The sequence below is a fragment of the Schistocerca cancellata genome, chromosome 8 (genome assembly GCF_023864275.1).
Source record: "Schistocerca cancellata isolate TAMUIC-IGC-003103 chromosome 8, iqSchCanc2.1, whole genome shotgun sequence".
Lineage (NCBI taxonomy): Eukaryota > Metazoa > Arthropoda > Insecta > Orthoptera > Acrididae > Schistocerca > Schistocerca cancellata.
Window position 1 is genome coordinate 142,215,317 of NC_064633.1, and position 20,318 is coordinate 142,235,634.

The 20,318-nt window shown below is 45.0% G+C and overlaps 1 protein-coding gene across 1 annotated transcript in view; it reads left to right on the forward strand.

The window, feature by feature from the left end:
• Positions 1 to 20,318, forward strand: part of LOC126095428 (uncharacterized) — a 1,192,014-nt gene that overhangs the window by 565,651 nt on the left and 606,045 nt on the right. The window contains exon 5 of the mRNA XM_049910223.1: positions 11,958 to 11,996. Within this exon, the coding sequence (XP_049766180.1) occupies positions 11,958 to 11,996 (39 nt within the window). The remainder of the gene's footprint in view (positions 1 to 11,957; positions 11,997 to 20,318) is intronic.

A 20,318-nucleotide genomic window follows, 5' to 3' on the forward strand; every position in this document is an offset into this window, starting at 1 on the left:
CTGCGGCGTGTACGACATTCATTACGCCAGAGATTGCAACTGTGTGCAGCAAATGATGGCCACCACATTGAACACCTATTGGCCTGACATGTCGGGACACACTCTATTCCACTCCGTAATTGAAAACGGAAACCACGTGTGTACGTCTACCTCACCCGTCATGGTAATGTACATGTGCGCCAGTGAAAAAGACCAAGAAAAAGGTGTTAGCATGTGGACGTAATGTGCTGTTCCAGTCTCTTCTGTACCTAAGGTCCATCACCGTTCCTTTTGGATACCTACGTAATTCGGTGCTCTCCGATACACACGATCGAACTTTAGGTTACAGTATCTCCGGATGTAATTAACATTTTACAATGCAACAAACGGCACTGATTACGTATTTGTTTATATGTTCAGATGTGCTAACAAAACTAACGGGGTTCCATTTAAAAAAACGTAGGTTTGTGTTAAAAAACATACTTCCGTGCATTTTTTTTATGGTTTGTGTCAACCGATTACACTAGCCCCTCTCCTCACGTTCGGTCTGTGGAATCGGTTCGTCAGTATTTGATGTGGTTTACTAAATATATCCAGCGGTAACGTTAGGGGACTCACCCTGTATATTTTGTCCATGTCATTTCTTTAATGTATATACGGTGTGGAGCTATGTTTGCCAAAACTACTAAAAAACGAACTGTAAAAAGCCATCGATTCTACACCGAATCGCCAAAGATACTGGCATAGGCATACGTATTCAAATACAAAGGTATGTAAACAGGCATAATACGGTGATGCGTTCGATAACGCCTATATAGGACAACAAGTGTCTAGTGCAGTTGCTAGATCGGCTACTGCTGCTAAAATGGCAGGTTATCAAGATTTAAGTGAGGTTTAACGTGGTGTTCCAGTCGGCGCGCGAGCGGTGCGACACAGCATCTCCGAGGTAGCGATGAAGTGGGGATTTTCCGTACGACCGTTTCACGAGTGTACCATGAATATCAAGAATACGGTAAAACATCAAATCTCTGATATCGCTGCGGCAGTAAAAAGATCCTGCAAGAACGAGACCAACGAGGACTGAAGAGAATCGTTCAACGTGACAGAAGCGCAGCCTTTCCGCAAATTGCTGCAGATTTCAATGCTGGGCCATCAACAAGTGTGAGCGTGCGAACCATTCAACGAAACATAATCGATATGGGCTTTCGGAGTCGAAGAGCTACTCGCCAACCCTGCACGACACAAAGCTTTACGCCTCACGTAAGCCCGTCAACCCCGACATTTCACTGTTGATGATTGGAAACATGTTGCCTGCTCGGATGGGTCTCGTTTCAGATTGCATCGATCGGATGGACGTGTATGGGTATGGAGATAACCTGATGAATCCATGGACTCTGCATGTCAGTAGGGGGACTGTTCAAGCTGATGGAGGCTCTGTAATGGTGTGGGGCGTGTTCAGTTGGAGTGATATGTGACCTTTGTTACGTCTAGATACGACTCTGACAGGTGACACGTACGTAAGCATCCTGTCTGGTCACCTGCAGCCATTCATGTCCATTGTGCGTTCCGACAGACCTGGGCAATTCCAGCAAGAAATTGCGACACCCCACACGTCCAGATTTGCTACAGAATGGCTCCAGGAACACTCTTCTGAGTTTAAGCACTTCCTCTGGCCACCTAACTCCCCAGAAATGAACATTATTGAGCATATCTGGGATGCCTTGCAACGTGCTGTTCAGAAGAATCTGCATCCCTTGGTACTCTTACGGATTTATGGACAGCCCTGCAGGAGTCATGGTGTCATTTCCCTCCGGCGCTACTTCAGTCATTAGTCGAGTCCTTGACACATCGTGTTGCGGAACTTGTGTGTGCTCGCGGGGGCCCTACACGATAATAGGCAGGTGTACCAGTTTCTTTGGCTCTTCAGTCTATATTGCCGGGTGTCCTAATGCTAGGGCGAGTTGAAGTACTTTTAGTTACTGCATACTCATTTATACTTCAGTACTACAGGAACTGCTTGCTTCTGGTACATTGTTTAGTTATTTTTTCAAATCCAGATAGTCGTAATATTCCTAATATTCATTGGGAAAAACCATCTTATGTGTCGGTAAATGTATTACGCTTTTCTGCTACAAAGCTGTCGAATGCACTGCGCTCTGGATAACATCCTCACTTTTTGTTTCATGTGGGAACTCCTTGAAAATTTCTCTTCGCGATTCTCAGGCGTTATGAAGATGTATTTGGAGACCTTGATCATTATTTTAGACGTGTTAAAGGTGTACTATTCAGTAAAAATTCTGATTTGAAATAATCCTCAGGAAGTGTAGTGGGTTCACGAAGGAGTTAGCTTACGAAACTCCGACTAATATTTGAATACTGGTCGTCAGTCTGGGACTTGTAACATGTAACATTGATAGAAGTACAGGAGATATAAAAAATACCATCGCGACAAATCACAACTTTGTTTAGTAAGCGCGAAAGCCTCATTGAAGTCAATTAGCAAGCGGTAAAAGAGAGGTGTTGTGAATCACTTTACTGTTAAAATTCCGAACCCGTACTTTCCTAAAAAAAGCCAAGTAATGTTTTACGTGCTTCCCCGTGTATCGTGTGAAAAGACCATGACTGTAAATTATAGAGATTCGAGCGCACACCGAGGTTTGTGAACAAGCTTTTTTCTCGCTTACCATTTCCGATTGGAACAGGAGAGTTGGAAAGTGACGCTGGTACTCAAAGTACCCGCCGCCACAAACCAGTAGGTGGTTAGAAGGATGTAGACATGTAAAGTCGTAACTACAAACAGCACAGTATAACAAAAATAAAAACGATTTAGACGTATGTTAGCCATGCAATACTATACTTAAGGGCACTGCCCTTAAACAGAGTACTGGGGAACTGTATACCCCAATTTTCAAAATAATTAAAATAACTGTTCCAATGTTGAAAGTTCGTGTTTTCTTACTGTGAAATAATTGTTAAAGCCTAATGAATAGTGAAATAAAGTTTTACATGATAATTTACCTGCAATTAAAGCATAAAGACACGAATGTTGCAAATAAATCTGATCAATTTCTCACACTTAACAGTTACCTGCCTGTCGCTCTTTCTGGGTGAAACATAACAAACAGTCCAGCTCTAGCAGTATTGTACTTTGGGATGATTTGTAGAGGTCAAGCATCAGGTTATTTTCCCAAAGTATCACTTTATCATCAACTACCACAGCCTCTTCAACATGACAGTCACAGTTGCCTCCATATTTGTTCCTCTTTCAGTATAGTTTCATCTTTACAGTAAAGTATCCAGCGAATCTCCTCATCTGATAATTTTCCTCAGACAATTTTCAGCGAATCCGATCGATAATATAAAAAGATATTTAGACCTGCATAATTATTAGTTCTATTATTATTAATACTGTTATTATTGATGGAACAGTAGCACAGTTTTCTGTAACTGTAAGAAAACTTCACAAAATAGAAATGCGGAAATAAATACTTACAGTAACAATGTACTAAGGTAGGCGGTGTCTCAGCAATGCTGCTAATGAGAAACAAAAGTACTTTAAACAAGTTTAGACTTCCTACTGGATACATGTCTGCCTGCCTGCCGAAAAATATATTGAAATCCAAGTAACAGAGTGCCTGCCATATCTCAGAAGCATTCAAAAAGAAAATGAGTGGAAAATACAATTCTCCACCATAGTATTCCAGGGTTAATAATCATTAGCTACATGTTAATGTTACGTGCTAAACTCTGTCGTAATAATGAACTTACTAGACGATTATAGAAAGAAGAAATATGTCTGTTACTGTGTTATTTTATTCAAGAACAAAAACTGTCGCCTGATAAACAAAGTAAGAGCCTACGGAATATCAGACCAGCTGTGTGGCTGGATTGAAGAGTTTTTAGCAAACAGGACGCAGCATGTTGTTATCAACGGAGAGACGTCTACAGACGTTAAAGTAACCTCTGGTGTGCCACAGGGGAGTGTTATGGGACCATTGCTTTTCACAATATATATAAATGACCTAGTAGATAGTGTCGGAAGTTCCATGCGGCTTTTCGCGGATGATGCTGTAGTATACAGAGAAGTTGCAGCATTAGAAAATTGTAGCGAAATGCAGGAAGATCTGCAGCGGATAGGCACTTGGTGCAGGGAGTGGCAACTGACCCTTAACATAGACAAATGTAATGTATTGCGAATACGTAGAAAGAAGGATCCTTTATTGTATGATTATATGATAGCGGAACAAACACTGGTAGCAGTTACTTCTGTAAAATATCTGGGAGTATGCGTGCGGAACGATTTGAAGTGGAATGATCATATAAAATTAATTGTTGGTAAGGCGGGTACCAGGTTGAGATTCATTGGGAGAGTCCTTAGAAAATGTAGTCCATCAACAAAGGAGGTGGCTTACAAAACACTCGTTCGACCTATACTTGAGTATTGCTCATCAGTGTGGGATCCGTACCAGATCGGGTTGACGGAGGAGATAGAGAAGATTCAAAGAAGAGCGGCGCGTTTCGTCACAGGGTTATTTGGTAACCGTGATAGCGTTACGGAGATGTTTAACAAACTCAAGTGGCGGACTCTGCAAGAGAGGCGCTCTGCTTCGCGGTGTAGCTTGCTCGCCAGGTTTCGAGAGGGTGCGTTTCTGGATGAGGTATCGAATATATTGCTTCCCCCTACTTATACCTCCCGAGGAGATCACGAATGTAAAATTAGAGAGATTAGAGCGCGCACAGAGGCTTTCAGACAGTCGTTCTTCCCGCGAACCATACGCGACTGGAACAGGAAAGGGAGGTAATGACAGTGGCACGTAAAGTGCCCTCCGCCACACACCGTTGGGTGGCTTGCGGAGTATAAATGTAGATGTAGATGTAGAAATTTTGTCGCAGAAGTTGTCATACGAGATGGATAGAATGACATTAGCATTAATTTGAAAAATATGCATTTAAAGCTTTAAATGGAAACGAATATGACTCACTTGCTTTACCGAATGCGATATTGTTCATGGTAATGTTGTATTTCGCCTATGCACGTGTTTTGTATTATTTGAAGCTGTGTATCGGTACTCGATTAGATTTGTCGCTTTCGTGCATGCTCCATTTAGTCTTTCGTGTGATATGGCGATTATTTTTCAGTGTTAGGCTGGTCGCTGACACAGAAGCATTAAGATAACTCTGCCGCGAAGCATAAAACGAAAACAACGATCTCCGATAGTTATAACTTCACCGCTTCCAAATTTTGCCTCGATGTAATGTATCGGATAAAGTGCTGTCGCGACTTTGCGTTAGAATACGAAACAAAAGAGGTCATGGAGAAAACTATTCTGCATCAGGTCATCATCATGTAAGCGACACACTTAAAGTTGCGCACATTAACGGCATACGAGTGACCATAGGGGAGGCCAAAGGCCCTTATATTCTGGAAAAGATGCAGCGTGAAGCAGGAATGACACAGATAAAGTTCAGTGTAAACATGGGATCTATAAACAGAAACGGTCTAAGTTTCCATACCTCGTAAACTAAAGTGATGCATAACATTCGGTTACAAATTCAGATACGATTTATGGTGATAACTGCACCGTGGATAAATTGTCTTGCATCATAATTAAAGTGTTTTATACAGCTTTCTACAGATACAATGCACTGCTGCAGTCATGGATAAAGACAATCATTCAGGTGTCTGATTTGAGCACTGGAGATAAGTTTTCAACAGTGCTTGCAATGGAAGAATGGGGCTTAATGTCCAGTCAACATCGAGGTCGTTAGAGAAGGAGCACAAGCCCCGATTGTCTCAAAGATACGGAAGGAAATCGGCCGTGATCTTTCAAAGGAATCACCCCGGCATTTGCCTGGAGAGATTGAGGGAAATCACGGAAAACCTAAATCAGCACGGCCGGGCGCGGGTTTGAACCGTCTTCCTTCTGAATGCGAGTCCAGTGTGCTAACCACTGCGCAACCTCTTTCGGTAACACTGCTTCCACTAACTGGTACTTAGAAACCTAAATTCTTAGAGTACGGTATAGTAGTTTCACTTGTACCCGATGTCTTGTCAAGGACTGGTCATATCAGGGGCCATGAAGTCACAATGTAAATCCGTAGTATCGTGCAACCCCACAGGACTCAGAATTAGGTCCGCTGCCCTTCTTGTAAATACAACGTGTGTGCTGACTGCTTGGAGTTAACCTCCGCAGACACGAGCTTACATTTTATGAATGAAAATTTTGTATTGCTGGTCAAGTCGTTGTTTTGTTACAAAAAAAGACCAAAAGACTAAAGTTAAGAAAGTTATGTAATTTACCAAAATTTTAGAACATGTTCAAAGTGAATACAGTTTATGTTAGAAAAAACTGGAACATGTCCAGTACTCAGAAGACTCAATATGAAGCAAGTAAAACTCAATATTAAACGCCTAAAATTATGAAAACAGTACAGGTCGTTGCTATATCGCTGTATTGGTTCAAAATGGTTCAAATGGCTCTGAGCACTATGGGACTTAACTTCTAAGGTCATCAGTCCCCTACAACTTAGAACTACTTAAACCTAACTAACCTAAGGACATCACACACATCCATGCCCGAGGCAGGATTCGAACCTGCGACCGTAGCGGTTGCGCGGTTCCAGACTGTACCGCCTAGAACCGCTCGGCCACCCCGGCCGGCCGCTGTATTGTTGTGAGTAAAGAAACAGTTATTCGATAGCGAAGGGTACAGTAGCATATTACAGCGTGGGCGTGTTCTTAACGCATTCTAATCCAAAATTCCTAAAAACAAACAAATTAACTTTATTCCTCAACGACATGCTGACAGTGCTATAAACAGTTTTTGCTAAGCATATGTTGCCACTTACTGGGAAATCGCAGAAACGAAAACAAATGACGCACTGATAGCAGTGGTGTAACGTATATGCTACAATCAGCCACAGTGTGTTTAGTTTATTCTTTGAGTTAGGAAAAGAAATGTACGTAGCGTACATGCCACATAAGGACTGAGGAGGCTATACTCAAGTGCAAAATCGAGTATATTAGATATAGATATTAGGAATGTTAATGCCGACCTGTGTGCTCAGTCAAAATAGATACAGAATATCGGGTTAAAGCGTAAGCAATGCAGAATCCAAGCTCTTCTGGTAGGTGATTCTAGGCATATTAGCCCGTCATTTCAATTTCACTACACTCTTTAATTCTAAATGGGACAAACATAAATTTCTCGGACTCTACGAAGAGTACAGGAATAACAGCAGATGAAAACATGAACTGGACTGAACACTCATCTTCCTTTGTATGAGGCATCAGCATCTTTCCGTGCCCTATAAAAATATAAAAACCTCTTGCCTTTGATCCCAAAAAGAATCTTGTATAAACGACTGTGGTTCCAATTTTTTATTATAACAACGTTGTCTTCCAAGGTATTTTTTCAGGAGGGCACACAACGCTTGGAGCTGGTATGGACTTCTGGGTATGAGATTCATAACTTGCTCGAAAAATAATTTCGCTACCTGTGTATTTACGGATGTGTTTGGATTTAGATCAAGGGGATCAGGGACTGGAAGAATAAGTCTTATGAAACAACAACAACATTACAATTGTTGTGGCAGACTTCACAACCCGTGGAGATGTGGACAAGTGCGTTGGCTATGAAAACCTGCTGCTGGGGCTGAAATATGCCTGGTGCAGTATAGTACAAGACCATGGCGCTCTTTGGGAAGCTGTATTTCTTCATACCATGACTCATCGTTGCACAGCTTTGGTCGCCCACGTTACCAAAGGTGGGGCCCTGTGACAACAAACATAGCAAGAGTAAAAGTAAGTACTCGCCCTTACACACTAGCAGAAACCTGTCTTTCACTACTGCTAACTCTGAACATAATCCATGCAACTGTTTGTTCTATGTGGGGTAGTCAGTTTCGACTATGTCTAGCTGCACCATTAACTAGTTGCTGTTCGACCTGATGGTAACAGGGCATGAGATGGTGCCACCAAGATGGGACCACATTCAGTGTGACAGCATCTAGAGTATGGCCATCTCCAAGCGCCTACACATTAGCACCATACACCCTGGCCGACCGTTGGGAGCGGCCAGCTGTCCAACAGTCGTCTGCCACCTGATGCAGGCCTGACGTCAGTCTCGCATCTGCAAGACTACAAGAGGCGCTGCCATTAGGTTGAAGCGCTCTTCAGACACCCGTTCATAGCCCAACTGTTCCACCGACCCATCCCACTGGCCGACCCGTCCGACTGTGTGTGGACACTGCCGACTGCTTGCACTGCCTGCACTTACAGATTGTGAGCTGGCAGGCAGCATTCAAGCCTAGCGGGTAGAGGTCTGCCAGTCGAGTCGATAGACCCGATCATACACTCCTGGAAATGGAAAAAAGAACACATTGACACCGGTGTGTCAGAACCACCATACTTGCTCCGGACACTGCGAGAGGGCTGTACAAGCAATGATCACACGCACGGCACAGCGGACACACCAGGAACCGCGGTGTTGGCCGTCGAATGGCGCTAGCTGCGCAGCATTTGTGCACCGCCGCCGTCAGTGTCAGCCAGTTTGCCGTGGCATACGGAGCTCCATCGCAGTCTTTAACATTGGTAGCATGCCGCGACAGCGTGGACGTGAACCGTATGTGCAGTTGACGGACTTTGAGCGAGGGCGTATAGTGGGCATGCGGGAGGCCGGGTGGACGTACCGCCGAATTGCTCAACACGTGGGGCGTGAGGTCTCCACAGTACATCGATGTTGTCGCCAGTGGTCGGCGGAAGGTGCACGTGCCCGTCGACCTGGGACCGGACCGCAGCGACGCACGGATGCACGCCAAGACCGTAGGATCCTACGCAGTGCCGTAGGGGACCGCACCGCCACTTCCCAGCAAATTAGGGACACTGTTGCTCCTGGGGTATCGGCGAGGACCATTCTCAACCGTCTCCATGAAGCTGGGCTACGGTCCCGCACACCGTTAGGCCGTCTTCCGCTCACGCCCCAACATCGTGCAGCCCGCCTCCAGTGGTGTCGCGACAGGCGTGAATGGAGGGACGAATGGAGACGTGTCGTCTTCAGCGATGAGAGTCGCTTCTGCCTTGGTGCCAATGATGGTCGTATGCGTGTTTGGCGCCGTGCAGGTGAGCGCCACAATCAGGACTGCATACGACCGAGGCACACAGGGCCAACACCCGGCATCATGGTGTGGGGAGCGATCTCCTACACTGGCCGTACACCACTGGTGATCGTCGAGGGGACACTGAATAGTGCACGGTACATCCAAACCGTCATCGAACCCATCGTTCTACCATTCCTAGACCGGCAAGGGAAATTGCTGTTCCAACAGGACAATGCACGTCCGCATGTATCCCGTGCCACCCAACGTGCTCTAGAAGGTGTAAGTCAACTACCCTGGCCAGCAAGATCTCCGGATCTGTCCCCCATTGAGCATGTTTGGGACTGGATGAAGCGTCGTCTCACGCGGTCTGCACGTCCAGCACGAACGCTGGTCCAACTGAGGCGCCAGGTGGAAATGGCATGGCAAGCCGTTCCACAGGACTACATCCAGCATCTCTACGATCGTCTCCATGGGAGAATAGCAGCCTGCATTGCTGCGAAAGGTGGATATACACTGTACTAGTGCCGACATTGTGCATGCTCTGTTGCCTGTGTCTATATGCCTGTGGTTCTGTCAGTGTGATCATGTGATGTATCTGACCCCAGGAATGTGTCAATAAAGTTTCCCCTTCCTGGGACAATGAATTCACGGTGTTCTTATTTCAATTTCCAGGAGTGTAGATCCATCATCACAAACAGGCAAACGGGTCTGCACAAAAGCATGTTGCCACAACAACCGTATTGTTGTTTTTGGTTGACAGGCTCGTCCGCCTTTGTATGGGCGATGAGTCCGCGGTGTGGTCAGGGTCCGTCGGCTCCACTGGTGGACTTATACCTGCTACTCCCGATCGCTATCTGCCAGCCCATAATCCGGCAGCGCAGGCAGGTAGGGTCCGCTGAGCAGTCACTGGTGTCCACACACAGTTGGACGGGTTGGCAGACCAATTAGGCTATGAATGGCTGTCTCCCTGCATACTCGCACAGTTTGGGTGACTATGTGCGCCAGAAAGTCTCTGCCGTCAGCATCTGTACGAGTATCTTAGTGAATAAGGACTGTTATTGCTGATTGAGATCTTCTGATTGCACAATCACCAGGGAGCTGGTTGTACATAATCCATCGGCCTGCACACACTGTCGTCAGACTGCCACCCTGGAATTTAACGGTTTTTGAGGTCCCGACACTTTTGCACAATGTAGTAAAAACAAATACCAATTAAAATAAAGGCAATCTGTTGGAAAGTGCCCATTTTCACATCAAAATCTCCAGCTGGGTAACACCAAGTGCCATGTTACTCCACCCCATGCGTTGACACGCTACAATTTTGAGAGCTGCTGACAGTCCCTTAGCTGAGCTCTCTCAATCGGATTCACCTGATCACACACCGCGAACTATTCCTTATGATCGATTCATGCCTCTAGGAGGAAAGTGTTCACATAGTAGATCTGATGTGATTGTACATGATCGTCTTGAAGGACGAACCTATTGCTGAATTTCTGAATGGGGGGCTGTACAATACGTTATCGGATGCTTCCCGATACTTCATATTTCTCAAATTAAGAATGATCAGAGGCGTCTGACGTCCGAACGTATCACTGACCCTAAACATGAATGACCCACCTTCTTGCCGAGCCTGTGGGACTCTGTCCCTGACTCGTTCATTGGTACCAGGTCGTCTTCACTCTTTTCTACAAGGCGTCACGAAAATATTCCACTCACTCTACTGAGCTGCACAGTAAACACAAGTGTACTCTTAGCTCCACTAGACACTATCTGTACATAGCGGTTTCCTCAAGTCAAAAATGGTAGTAGTGCAAACTTTTTGAGCAGTTTTATTTGTCCACTTTATGCTCAGCTATCTTGGCTATGGCAGTCTGGTGCACCATACACTCAGTCTGCTGTGCCACCTCATCAACAGTTATGCCTATCTATATGTAATATTAACGCTCTTTTCTGAACAGCACAGCAGAAACAGTATTCACTAGCTCGTCACGCAGAGTTTCTCCTATAGATTTGAGTAAGGTGAGGAGAGCCCGCCCTCCGCTACACTTTGTCAGCTATTGCTGCGCAGTCAAGTTCTCCACGTACGCGTACACCGGCCGGGATGGCCGAGCGGTTCTAGGCGCTACAGTCTGGAACCGCGCGACTGCTACGGTCGCAGGTTCGAATCCTGCCTCGGGCCTGGATGTTTGTGATGTCCTTAGTTAGGTTTGAGTAGTTCTAAGTTCTAGGGGACTGATGACCTCAGAAGTTAAGTCCCATAGTGCTCAGAGCCATTTGAGCTATACTCTTACCACGCAAACATAGGGGTTAGACTCGTCTGGAGTGAGACGTTCCCTGGATTCGGTGTGGGGCGTCGGAGGGGTCAAATGGACTGAGGTAGTCGTCGTGGGGTTGCGAACCACTGCGGCTGCGGAGGGGACGGAGCCTCTCCGTCGTTTATAGGTCCCCGGTTAACATACAATACAATACAAAGAGAGGAGAACGTTATCCTCACACATTGCAGGCTGTTTGGAACCTGCTTGATAAATGTTGCTAATACACTTATATGCTGGATTTGTAATTGATGATGAGTGGCTCCTGATTTCTTTTAGAGGTAATATTTTCATAAGATAATGACATCACAACAAACCTCGCTGTTTGCGTTGTTTTTTGGAGATATTAGTAAAACGTAGCATTTTCTCGCTTTTTAGAACATGGACATGTATTAAAATCAGCTGTGATTCTCTGAAGATAGAAGAGCTTCTGGGAACCTCACATATCTGGAGGGAGCATTTAGGTCTTAATGCTTCGCTGCTCTAGCCTGTTACCTAATTACGTTTTATGTTACGTATTCAGATGCTTTATGTAGCTACATTCTGACATTTTTTTTTTTGTTGCAGGTCCATCCAAACCTTCTCTGCAGGCTCATCTCGGCTTAGGTAAGTGCAGAGAACAGCTAGTCACACAAAATTCCTAATAGTATACGTACCTTCTATGCACTTCTTATGATTAAGACTACTTAAGTACCCTTTAAATTGAAAAGAAAAATATCCACTTAAAATGTAAGTTACTCTAGTCTTGTTTATTCATATGTAAGCGACATTGCAATTCATATAAATAATTGGTAGAGGAACATCAAGGGGCATATCAGATAGGCAAGTGAGAGGTGCCACATATGGGCTTGATACGTGTTTAAGAAACCAAACTAGTACGTATAGTTTACTCCCTTACATCTTAAAAGGGAAGTGCATTACCTCAAAAGCTCCGAACCCTACAAAAATGTGCTTAGAATATAAATCGTTCACCCCAAAAAGCGTCGTATAAGTAATTCGCATGCAAAACTGCGCATGTTACCACAAGAGTCAAAAATGGTTCAAATGGCTCTGAGCAATATGGGACTTAACAGCTGTGGTCATCAGTCCCCTAGAACTTAGAACTACTTAAACCTAACTAACCTAAGGACATCACACACATCCATGCCCGAGGCAGGATTCGAACCTGCGACCGTAGCAGTCGCGCGGTTCCGGATTGAGCGCCTAGAACCGCTAGACCACCGCGGCCAGCCCACAAGAGTCGTTTAATGATCACCTGTTCAAGATATATAAGAGAAGAATTTTTGTTAAATAAGTGTTTACCGTACAAGGATGTTGCGCTCAAGATATTGCCACCTAAGACAAGATATTGCCAAAACTCTTGATGTTTACTTCTCTAGGTAACATAAGCTGTACATGACATGGATTGTTGATTTTGTAAGAATATAATGTGAAAAACTACAAGTAAAATTAAACGAATATTCCATCATCAGAGTCCACTCTGTGCTACAGGATCAACTTTCTGCACTCAAGTACAAGCCTATGTTACACTATCAAATTACATTGAAATCCAGACCTTAAGCTGCTTACAGGCGTTGATAAATATCAACGGGGACAATTGAAAATGTGTGCCCCGAGCGGGACTCGAACCCAGGATTTCCTGTTTACATGGCAGACGCTCTATCCGACTGAGACATCGAGGACACAGAGGATAGTGCGACTGCAGCCACTGGTCTCTGGCACCTTCCCGTGAGATACACATTTCCAACTTGCTGTCCACACACTACATTTGTATTGCCCCAGCGCACTGTACTCATTACTCGCGGCAGTCAGTCTACCGATTCCCGTAAGAGTTAGAGCAATGTGAGTGCATCCGCACTGAAGATCATTGACTCGCAAGCCTTATCTACACTCCTGGAAATGGAAAAAAGAACACATTGACACCGGTGTGTCAGACCCTCCATACTTGCTCCGGACACTGCGAGAGGGCTGTACAAGCAATGATCACACGCACGGCACAGTGGACACACCAGGAACCGCGGTGTTGGCCGTCGAATGGCGCTAGCTGCGCAGCATTTGTGCACCGCCGCCGTCAGTGTCAGCCAGTTTGCCGTGGCATACGGAGCTCCATCGCAGTCTTTAACACTGGTAGCATGCCGCGACAGTGTGGACGTGAACCGTATGTGCAGTTGACGGACTTTGAGCGAGGGCGTATAGTGGGCATGCGGGAGGCCGGGTGGACGTACCGCCGAATTGCTCAACACGTGGGGCGTGAGGTCTCCACAGTACATCGATGTTGTCGCCAGTGGTCGGCGGAAGGTGCACGTGCCCGTCGACCTGGGACCGGACCGCAGCGACGCACGGATGCACGCCAAGACCGTAGGATCCTACGCAGTGCCGTAGGGGACCGCACCGCCACTTCCCAGCAAATTAGGGACACTGTTGCTCCTGGGGTATCGGCGAGGACCATTCGCAACCGTCTCCATGAAGCTGGGCTACGGTCCCGCACACCGTTAGGCCGTCTTCCGCTCACGCCCCAACATCGTGCAGCCCACCTCCAGTGGTGTCGCGACAGGCGTGAATGGAGACGTGTCGTCTTCAGCGATGAGAGTCGCTTCTGCCTTGGTGCCAATGATGGTCGTATGCGTGTTTGGCGCCGTGCAGGTGAGCGCCACAATCAGGACTGCATACGACCGAGGCACACAGGGCCAACACCCGGCATCATGGTGTGGGGAGCGATCTCCTACACTGGCCGTACACCACTGGTGATCGTCGAGGGGACACTGAATAGTGCACGGTACATCCAAACCGTCATCGAACCCATCGTTCTACCATTCCTAGACCGGCAAGGGAACTTGCTGTTCCAACAGGACAATGCACGTCCGCATGTATCCCGTGCCACCCAACGTGCTCTAGAAGGTGTAAGTCAACTACCCTGGCCAGCAAGATCTCCGGATCTGTCCCCCATTGAGCATGTTTGGGACTGGATGAAGCGTTGTCTCACGCGGTCTGCACGTCCAGCACGAACGCTGGTCCAACTGAGGCGCCAGGTGGAAATGGCATGGCAAGCCGTTCCACAGGACTACATCCAGCATCTCTACGATCGTCTCCATGGGAGAATAGCAGCCTGCATTGCTGCGAAAGGTGGATATACACTGTACTAGTGCCGACATTGTGCATGCTCTGTTGCCTGTGTCTATGTGCCTGTGGTTCTGTCAGTGTGATCATGTGATGTATCTCACCCCAGGAATGTGTCAATAAAGTTTCCCCTTCCTGGGGCAATGAATTCACGGTGTTCTTATTTCAATTTCCAGGAGTGTATATGAACATGGTATCTGTTCTTTCGGACATGTCCGAAAGAACAAATACCATCTTCATATATGTTACAGTATGGTTGGCAAGATGCTGCGTATGACATTGATATACCATTATGATCGTTTGAGAATGTTATTTGTTTGGCGTATGATATTGGAATGCTTCACTGCAGGATTGACACTAAATTTGAAAATGTGACTTCAGTGAGATTGGTCTGTTCCACACTGCTGTGAAAACGTCATTGAAATCACACACCTGCAGTTTGAAGACTAGATAGGTTTTTAACCCTGTTAGTTCAGTAGAAAAAGTTTGTTGTGCAGGTAGCGTAATTATTTTCATCAGAGGAAATCTAGCATTAAGTCATGACATTGAAATATGTGTGTTATTGGTCGTATTAAATCGATATTTTGTTTATTTACGTTACCAAAGTTCTTCTCTTAGGTTCTGAATAGATGATTATTGAAATATCCGTCGTGCTAAGACGCAGAGTTTTGCATGCAAATGTCTCATAGCTCTGTTTTCAGTGTGAGCTGTTCATATGCTAAGCACAGTTTCCTGCGGTTCTGAGCTTAGATCTCACACAGATCCTTTGTTAAAGTAATTCTATATTTCGAGACGAATGGCATCCAGTTGAAGGAAATTCATTGTGTGTTGGCGATGATGCACGGTCTCATGAAGAACAACCAGTAACAAGGCCATAATGTCCTATATAGTAAGGCTCATCAGGCAAAAAAGATTGACTTTGCTTAATATAATGTAGGTATTTTGTGTTTCTGGTGTAAGTACTCTACTAAAGAAATACTACATCGACACAAAAGAAACGAGACTGTATATATTGCTAAGGAATTATTCGTCGCGGCGCGTAAGTGCACAAACTTTTTTCGACTCTCAACTGTTCCTTGGCGCTGTGACATGTTTCAACAAAGTGATCAGCTCAGTAGGAATGGAGGAACATTGTTCAAATAACTTAAGGCTGTAATGCCTCTTCTCTTTTATGTATATATTTTATACTGTTGCTGTAAAAGGAACACTAAATAGACCATATGATAAAATTTTTTGTGACTTAATTTCTTTTATTTCCGTCTCTGATCTCAAAACTTTTTGGGCCTTACAGGGTTATTACAAATGATTGAAGCGATTTCACAGCTCTACAATAACTTTATTATTTGACATATTTGCAAAATGCTTTGCACACACATACAAAAACTCAAAAAGTTTTTTTAGGCATTCACAAATGTTCGATATGTGCCCCTTTAGTGATTCGGCAGACATCAAGCCGATAATGAAGTTCCTCGCACACTCGGCGCAGCATGTCCCCATCAATGAGTTCGAAAGCATTGTTGATGCGAGCTCGCAGTTCTGGCACGTTTCTCGGTAGAGGAGGTTTAAACACTGAATCTTTCACATAACCCCACAGAAAGAAATCGCATGGGGTTAAGTCGGGAGAGCGTGGAGGCCATGACAGGAATTGCTGATCATGATCTCCACCACGACCGATCTATCGGTTTTCCAATCTCCTGTTTAAGAAATTCCGAACATCATGATGGAAGTGCGGTGGAGCACCATCCTGTTGAAAGATGGAGTCGGCGCTGTCGGTCTCCAGCTGTGGCATGAGCCAATTTTCCGCGGGCTACGCGTGAAACTTGCCCGCACGCGTTCAACCGTTTCTTCGCTCACTGCAGGCCGACCCGTTGATTTCCCCTTACAGAGGCATCCAGAAGCTTTAAACTGCGCATACCATCGCCGAATGGAGTTAGCAGTTGGTGGATCTTTGTTGAACTTCGTCCTGAAGTGTCGTTGCACTGTTACGACTGACTGATGTGAGTGCATTTCAAGCACGACATACGCTTTCTCGGCTCCTGTCGCCATTTTGTCTCACTGCGCTCTCGAGCGCTCTGACGGCAGAAACCTGAAGTGCGGCTTCAGCCGAACAAAACTTTGAGTTTTTCTACGTATCTGTAGTGTGTCGTGACCATATGTCAATGAGTGGAGCTACAGTGAATATATGAAATCGCTTCAATCATTTGTAATAGCCCTGTACTTGTTAGACAACCGGTTTCGGTCAGCGCTGGCCATCTTCAGATCTGCAGTGAAACATGAGAGTACCAGATACAAAAAGCGCATAGTCGAGATCTTAATAAAATATGCCACAACTGAAAGTAGTAATTTCATATAAGTGGAAAGCATGTGCATTAAAATATGTCGAGGCATACTTGCTAAAAAAAAAAAAATGGTTCAAATGGCTCTGAGCACTATGGGACTCAACATCTTAGGTCATAAGTCCCCTAGAACTTAGAACTACTTAAACCTAACTAACCTAAGGACATCACACACACCCATGCCCGAGGCAGGATTCGAACCTGCGACCGTAGCAGTCCCACGGTTCCGGACTGCAGCTCCAGAACCGCTAGACCACCGCGGCCGACTTGCTTTAAAAGATACCATATATTGTCAAAACGTGTACACAAGATATAGCTTAGCATTACCGTACACGTTTAAAATATGGTGTAAAGTAGGCCACAGTGCCGGCAGATTTACCTTTTTAACAGCGCTATTGTTTATACCAAACTCAAGTACAGCGACCCCAAAATATGTTTGGAAATTTGTCGTAAGTTCCTGTGGGACCAAACTGCTGAGGTCATCGATCCCTAGACTTACACACTACTTAAACTAACTTTAACTTATGCTAAGAACAACACACACGCCCATACCCGAGGGAGGACTCGAACCTCCGGCGGTGGGAGCCGCACGGACTGTGACAAGGCGCCCTAGAGCGCGCGGCTACCCCGCGCGGCAAGCCCATCTGGTAAAGAGCCCGTACAGTGCAGCAGTACTCTAGCAGAGCACGAAGAAACGTAGTGTAGGCGGTCCCTTTAGTAGACCTGTTGCATCTTTAAATGCTCTGGCCTTTAGTAGCCCGCCGCGCGCTGTGGCCTCGCGGTTAGAGGCGCCGTGTCACTGACTGCGCGGACCCTCCCTTCGGAGGTTCGAGTCCTCCCTCGGGCATGGGCGTGTGTGTTGTTCATAGCATATGTTACAGTTAGTTTAAGTAGTGTGTAGGTCTAGGGAACGACGACCTCAGCAGTCTGGTCCCTTAGAAATTCACACATTTAGTACTCATGTTGCACCTTCTAAATGTTCTTTGGTTTGCCTTCCCTACAAGATTATCTATGTGATCGTAACGACTTAAGTTGTTCGTAATTATAATTCCTAGAATTGACAGACTTTAGATTTGTGTGATTTATTGTGTGATCTAAATTAAAGGATTGCTTCCTGAGGATGATGATGATGTTTGGTTTGTGGGGCGCTCAACTGCGTGGTTATCAGCGCCCGTACAATTACCCAATCGTTGCTCAGTCCAATTTCGCCACTTTCCTGGATGATGATGAAATGATGAGGACAACACAAACACCCAGTCATCTCGAGGCAGGTGAAAATCCCTGACCCCGCCGGGAATCGAACCCGGGACCCCGTGCTCGGGAAGCGAGAACGCTACCGCGAGACCACGAGCGGCGGACAGGATTGCTTCCTGTGCTAATGTGAATGACCTCACACTTTCCCTTACCGAGAGACAATTGCCACTTTTCGCACCATTCAGATATCGCGTCTAAGTCATTTTGCAATCGGTTTTGTTCTTCTGATAACTTTACTAGGCGGTAAATGAAAGCAACATCTGCAAACCATGCAAGAGGGGCTCTAAAATTACCTCCTAAATCGTTTATTTAGATTAGGAACAGCAAAGGGCTTATAAAACTTCTTTGCGGAAAGCCGGATGTAAATTCTCTTTTACTCGATGATTTTCCGTCGACTAAGACGCTCTATGCCCTTACTGACAGGAAATCGCGAATCATGTCGCACAACTGAAGCAATACTCCATCTGCACGCAATTTGTTTAGAAGTCTCTTATGAAGAAATCTAGAAATATGGAATCAATTTTAGATCCCCTGTCGATAGAACTCACCACTTCGTGCGAATAAAGACCTACTTGTGTTTCACAAGAACGATATTTTCTGAATCTATGCTGACTGTATGTCAATAGACCGTTACCTGCAAGGTAATTCATAATGTTCGAACACAGAATACGTTCCATTATCTTACTGCAAATCGACCTAAGTGACAGGAGTCTGTAATTCAGCGGATTATTCCTATTCCTTTCCCTGAGTTGATTTGACCTGTGCAAATTTCCAGTCTTTTGGTACAAATCTTTCGTCGAGCGAGCGGTTATATAGGACTGCTAAGTATGGGGCTGTTGCCTCAGCATACTCTGAAAGGAACCTTACTGGTATGCTACCAGGACCGGAAGACTTGGCTTTTGTTAAGCACTTCAAGCTGCTTCGCTACACCAAAGACATCCACTTTTACGTTAGTCATGTCGACAGTCGTTCTCGATTCAATTTGTGGAATATTTATCTCTTGTTCTCTGGTGAACTGTGTTCAGTAATTCTCTTTAGTGGTGTTGTCGTCAGTAATATTACCACTGGTATTGCGCAGTGAAGGTACTGATTGTGCCTTGCCACTGGTGCACGTCACTTTCGACGAGAACCTGTTTGTATTTACTGTCAGATATCGAGACACAGCTGCATTGCGGAAGACTTTAAAAGCGTTTAAAACCTTTGCCAGTCCTGGAGATATTGTGTTCCTTTTTTTTCAAATTTGACTGAATAATGAACTTCTACATGAAACCTAGAGCACTTGATTTTGCAAAATTGATCACAAAATCTGTCCCTGAATAACATAAGATGTCGTGATTGAATATTCTGCGCAAATCCGGATAACGCGTTGCAGTACTGCTCTGTCTTGCGCGTAGGTATGCCGAAGCTACAAATTATTGTATCTACACAGAGACACTCGAGAGGTGCAATGAGTTCTACGTTAATCGCAAATCGAACTGTTTTTCGAACACACTTGGTTGTGTGATCCATTAAAAATTGTAAGAGAAAGGTTGGTAAGAAAATACAAATATGCGCATAAATGACAACACTAAGTTTTGAAAAAGTGCTCAGTGCAGATTATAAATTTAATGAACTTCTTAACATCCAAACAATACACTTTTCTATCTCTCAAACCTAGCATCTTTCAGTACAATAACCAAGTTAGTCCGATGGCGCAGCAATAGTAAAAAGAAACGTAACATCTTTACAACATTTACCTGATACTCCATTAGACTTCCTCCTTCACAAAAAATTCATTGATAAATTGAGACTTTAAATTTGAAATATAATATTTCCACTGCTTCCACACGCCAACACAGCTTAGCATTGTCTCGCTTACGCTAACACAGCTAAACTTTGACTGTTCTCTCTGCCAAAGCTAATCATTGTCTGCTCCACTGCGCCCTTGCGCACATCAGAGACACTAACTTAACTTCTGCGATACACCTTTACAACATCGCTTCTCGCATACAATCGATTCAGATACCAAAATTATGCATGACACCTATCAGTATAAACGTCAGATGAAGACCTCTTGCGATAAGTGACTGGAGGAACCAGAGGGCCACTTGCATCCTCTGACACGCCGCACCAAGAAAAGAATAATAAAACATTGTACCAGTCGATTAATAAGATTATATTAAGAAGGACATACATTACATAAACAGAGAATGACAATCAGGCACGAGAGTAATGACGATCA